The 4,049-nt window shown below is 42.9% G+C and overlaps 1 protein-coding gene across 1 annotated transcript in view; it reads right to left on the bottom strand.

Moving 5' to 3' along the window:
- Window positions 1-4,049, bottom strand: part of MYO15B (myosin XVB) — a 59,763-nt gene that overhangs the window by 13,539 nt on the left and 42,175 nt on the right. The window contains exons 16-17 of the mRNA XM_018561532.1: window positions 722-806; window positions 514-642 (exon numbers count right to left, since the gene is read on the bottom strand). Coding sequence (XP_018417034.1) covers window positions 514-642; window positions 722-806 — 214 coding nt within the window. The remainder of the gene's footprint in view (window positions 1-513; window positions 643-721; window positions 807-4,049) is intronic.

Below are 4,049 nucleotides of genomic sequence, written 5' to 3'. Positions count from 1 at the left end.
TTAAATAGGATAAATAAAAATGCAAACAATAAATAAAAGTGATTAAAAAAAAGTAAAAAATAATAAAGAAAAAAAGTGTTTAAATGTTTGAATATGTGCGTTTCCTTATTTTGCCTCAGGCAGTGATGCTGAACATTTTTGAAACCCCAGTGCCCAAACTAAAACACAATACCAAACTTATCTTCAGTGTTGGCACTTTGAGATAAATAAATTGATTCTACGTTGCAGTTTGGGCACTCGGGCTCAACAACGTAACCCATCACTGGTCTATTGCATATACGGTATGTCATTTTTTACCCACAGTACTACATTAAATAAATACTGTGAGGGGAATTAATCAGAACTGAAGCAGACAAAATCTGGAGCAGTTGCCCATGACAACCAATCAGCTTCTATCTTTCATTTTCTAATATTTACTGAACAAACCAATGATAAAAGCTGATTGGTTACTATAGGTAACTGCACCAGTTCTGATAAATTCCCTACTGTGTATTTTTCTGAATGGTGACTAACCTGGCTGTGGCTCTGGTTCTGGTGGCTCTGGAGGTTCTTCGTCGCTATCACTCTCTGGTTCTGCTGCAGGAGCTGGTAGCAGAATTTTAGAAGGAGGCTTCAGCGATTTCACTCGGATATTTTGAGCCTCTGTAATAAAAAATGTTATTTGGAAATTCCTAAAAAAAATTTCACAATCCTACAACTTTATAGGTTGTCTGTTACTTACCCATCTTTTGGAAGTATTCTCTCTTCTGCTGGAATGTTTTCTTCTGATATGAATACTCAGTGGCATCCACTTCATCCCAGTATACCTTAGAAATATAGGCTATTATGATTATTATTATAATACTGGATTTATATAGCACCAACAGTTTGTGCAGCGCTTTACAATATAAGGAAGACATTACAATACAACTGAAGACAAGATGGTAACACTATACTGCCCACATTTCATAGAATTTATTCATATTTTACAGGCTCATTTTAAGACAAAAAACTCTTGACTAAATTACATCCATCAGTGCAATAATAGGGTTTAAGAGTCTTGCAGCTCCAAAACAGGAAGCGGAAATATTAACTAGAACATCAAGAGAAAAAACAGGTGCACTTGAGCATTTAAGACATACTGGGCTCAAATATTAAAGATAAGAAATGCACTCACAAAAGACCAGTCAGATAAAGCCTCCAAAAAGTCTGATGATCCAGATAAAATGTAGCAAGCACTAGCAAGGACTTTAGCAAGGCATGTAATAGTCATGCAGGAAGATATGAAAACCTTCCTTCCTTTAGAGATAGTCCCTGAATGTGAGCTGACATAAGCACCCATTGAGAGCTGGTAGAAAGCGGCATCCTCATTGCAGAGCCGCAGCTAGCTCCTTTTGTGCCCGAGGCAAGAACAGAAAATTGTGCCTCCCCCAACAGACGCGTGATGTCACCCGACGTCGCGCATGCATAGCGTCATGTGAGATCACGCGCCTTGCCTCCAGGATAAAGGCATGTGCAGAACGTGCCCGTGGCCAAATCCGAGATAGCATAAACATTTGTTTTGTTTCATGAAACGAATTAAAACGTTTTTTTAGTTTCCATTCATTTCGTCCACAACTAATTTTTAGTTACATAGTTACATAGTATTTGAGGTTGAATAAAGACATTGGTCCAGGGGCGTAACTAGAAATCACAGGGCCCCATAGCAAAATTTTGTATGGAGCCCCGTGATTGCTAGTTATGCCACTTGCAGAGCCCAGATATACCAAACAGCCCACCTGAGAGTGATCCTGCCGAGCCCACCATAGTGAGCTCTGCAGGGTCTCAGATGAGCTGCACACTTCTTACCTATCAGCGCTGTCCGCCTCCGTGGTCGCCAGGCCCCCACCTCCTCTTCTATTGACGGGTCCCGCCTGCTCTTAGGTCGCTGGCCAGTGATGTAAGAGGAGGCGGGGTTGCTCTTAGGTGGGCCCCGCCTCCTCTTTCACTGCGAACGCCGGCCTCTTCTGCCGCAGCTGCTGGCTGTCACTGACACAGCTTCGCAGCGTCTGTGAGGGGAAACGCGCCGCGGCCGCAGCACACATCACTGACAGGTTGTCAGTGATCTTCACAGCCGCTGCTGAGCTGTGTCAGTGACAGCCAGCACTCTTACATGTCATAGCGACCCAGGCGGCCCACACGGCATCAGAGGGATGCCCTCGCCGGGCCTCCCTGTGCCCGGGCCCCATAGCGGCCGCCTGGGTCGCTATGGCGATTGTTACGCCACTGCACTGGTCCATCAAGCTCAACCTTTGTGTGTCTGTATGTGATTGTGCATTTGTGTGTGTGTATATGGATCTCTGTGTGGTCTAGTTTTTAAGTGTACCTGTACCCCTGTATGTTGTGGTCTCTGAGGAAGGCATCTAAATGCTTTTTTGATTGATTCAATATTCTTTGCTGATGCCACTGCTTGTGGGAGCGAGTTGCAGATTTTAACCGCTCTAACTGAAAAAAAGCCCCTACGCCCCTTGTGGTTAAATCTTTTCTCCACCAGTTTTAGGTGGTGGCCTCTAGTCCTTGTTACGGAGTTTACAGTAAAAAGTTTATTGCAGATGTTGCCATTACCACTAAACATTTTGTACATCAAAATCATGTCCCCTCTTAATCTCCTCACTTCCAGCGTGAACAAGTTTACATTTAGTAGCCATGTCTCATAGCTTAGGTCCTCCATACCCTTAATTAGTTTAGTTGCCCTTCTCTGGACTTTCTCCGGCTCAAAGACATCTTTTCTGTGGACTGGTGACCAAAACTAAACCACATACTCCAGATGAGGCCGACCCAGTGATCTATAAAGTGGCAAAATTTTTGCCTTGTCTCTACAGTACATTCCCCTTTTAATACAAAACAGTATTCTGCTTGCTTTGTTTGCCGAAGCCTGGCATTGCAAGCTATTGTTCAATCTGTGGTCCACTATGACTCCCAGATCTTTTTCCATATCTGACTTCCCTAGAGGAGTGCCCATTAGTAAGTATTTCTCTTGCCTGTTTTCAACCCCAAAATGCATTACTTTACATTTTCCAACATTAAATCCCATATGCCGTGTAGTTGCCCACTCCCCTATTTTATCCAGGTCCCTCTGTAATGTTATAGTGTCTACGTCCGTGTCTATGACCCTCCCAATTTTAGTATAATCTGCAAACACGTAAACATGGCTATTAACACCCTCCCCGATATCGTTAATAAACAGGTTAAACAGTATTGGGCCTAGCACAGAAACCTGAGGCATGCCACTCTCAACCATGGACCAATCTCAAAAAGTGCTATTTATCATTACTCTCTGGACTTGGTCCTGTAGCCAGTTCTCTATCCATGTACACACCATTTCATCTATGCCCAAAGACCTCAGCTTGTGTACTAAGTGTTTATGTGGTACCGTGTCAAAAGTTTTGGCAAAATCCAGATATACCACCAGCTAACTAGAAATCCCAGGGCCCCATAGCAAAAAATTTTAAGGCCCCCCACAACGAAACCCCTCCGCCCCCATTTTAATAGAAATACGCTGATCAGCATGTTTTTGAGGGTTTTTAATTGCGTTTCAGCGCTGAAACGCGACTAAAAACAGCCAAAAATGCTCCTTAAAAAATCTGATGGAAACCATGGAAAAAAAAAACAAAAAAAACATGCACTGTGATGCGTTCTAACAACGCACTGCAGCTCCTGTGCCTGGTGTCCACCACAATATGGTGCACGTGTATGTTATGTGTGTGTGGGGGAGAGGGGGTTGTGCTTTTTTTTTTTTTTTTTACACATTCATTTATTTTTTAATTATTATTTATTATTTTACTGTTGGGGGGGGCTTCGGGGAAATATTTGGGGTCTAATTAGGGGACCCCTGACATTCAACTTTTGAAATAGAAAAAGACATTGAGGATACAGAGTCCTCAATGTCTTTTTCTGCAGCCTCTGCACTCACTGAATGGGAAGCACTCAGTACAGAGGCTTCCCATTCATTCACAAACTGCTGATAGTAAGATATTTACTATCAAGCAGATTCTCAATGGGGAAAAGCCTCTGTACTGAGTGCTTCTCCC

The sequence above is a fragment of the Nanorana parkeri genome, unplaced genomic scaffold (genome assembly GCF_000935625.1).
Source record: "Nanorana parkeri isolate BGI_ZX_2015 unplaced genomic scaffold, ASM93562v1 scaffold529, whole genome shotgun sequence".
NCBI lineage: Eukaryota > Metazoa > Chordata > Amphibia > Anura > Dicroglossidae > Nanorana > Nanorana parkeri.
The sequence above is the reverse complement of the archived record's forward strand: the minus strand, read 5'-3'. Positions and strand labels throughout refer to the sequence as shown.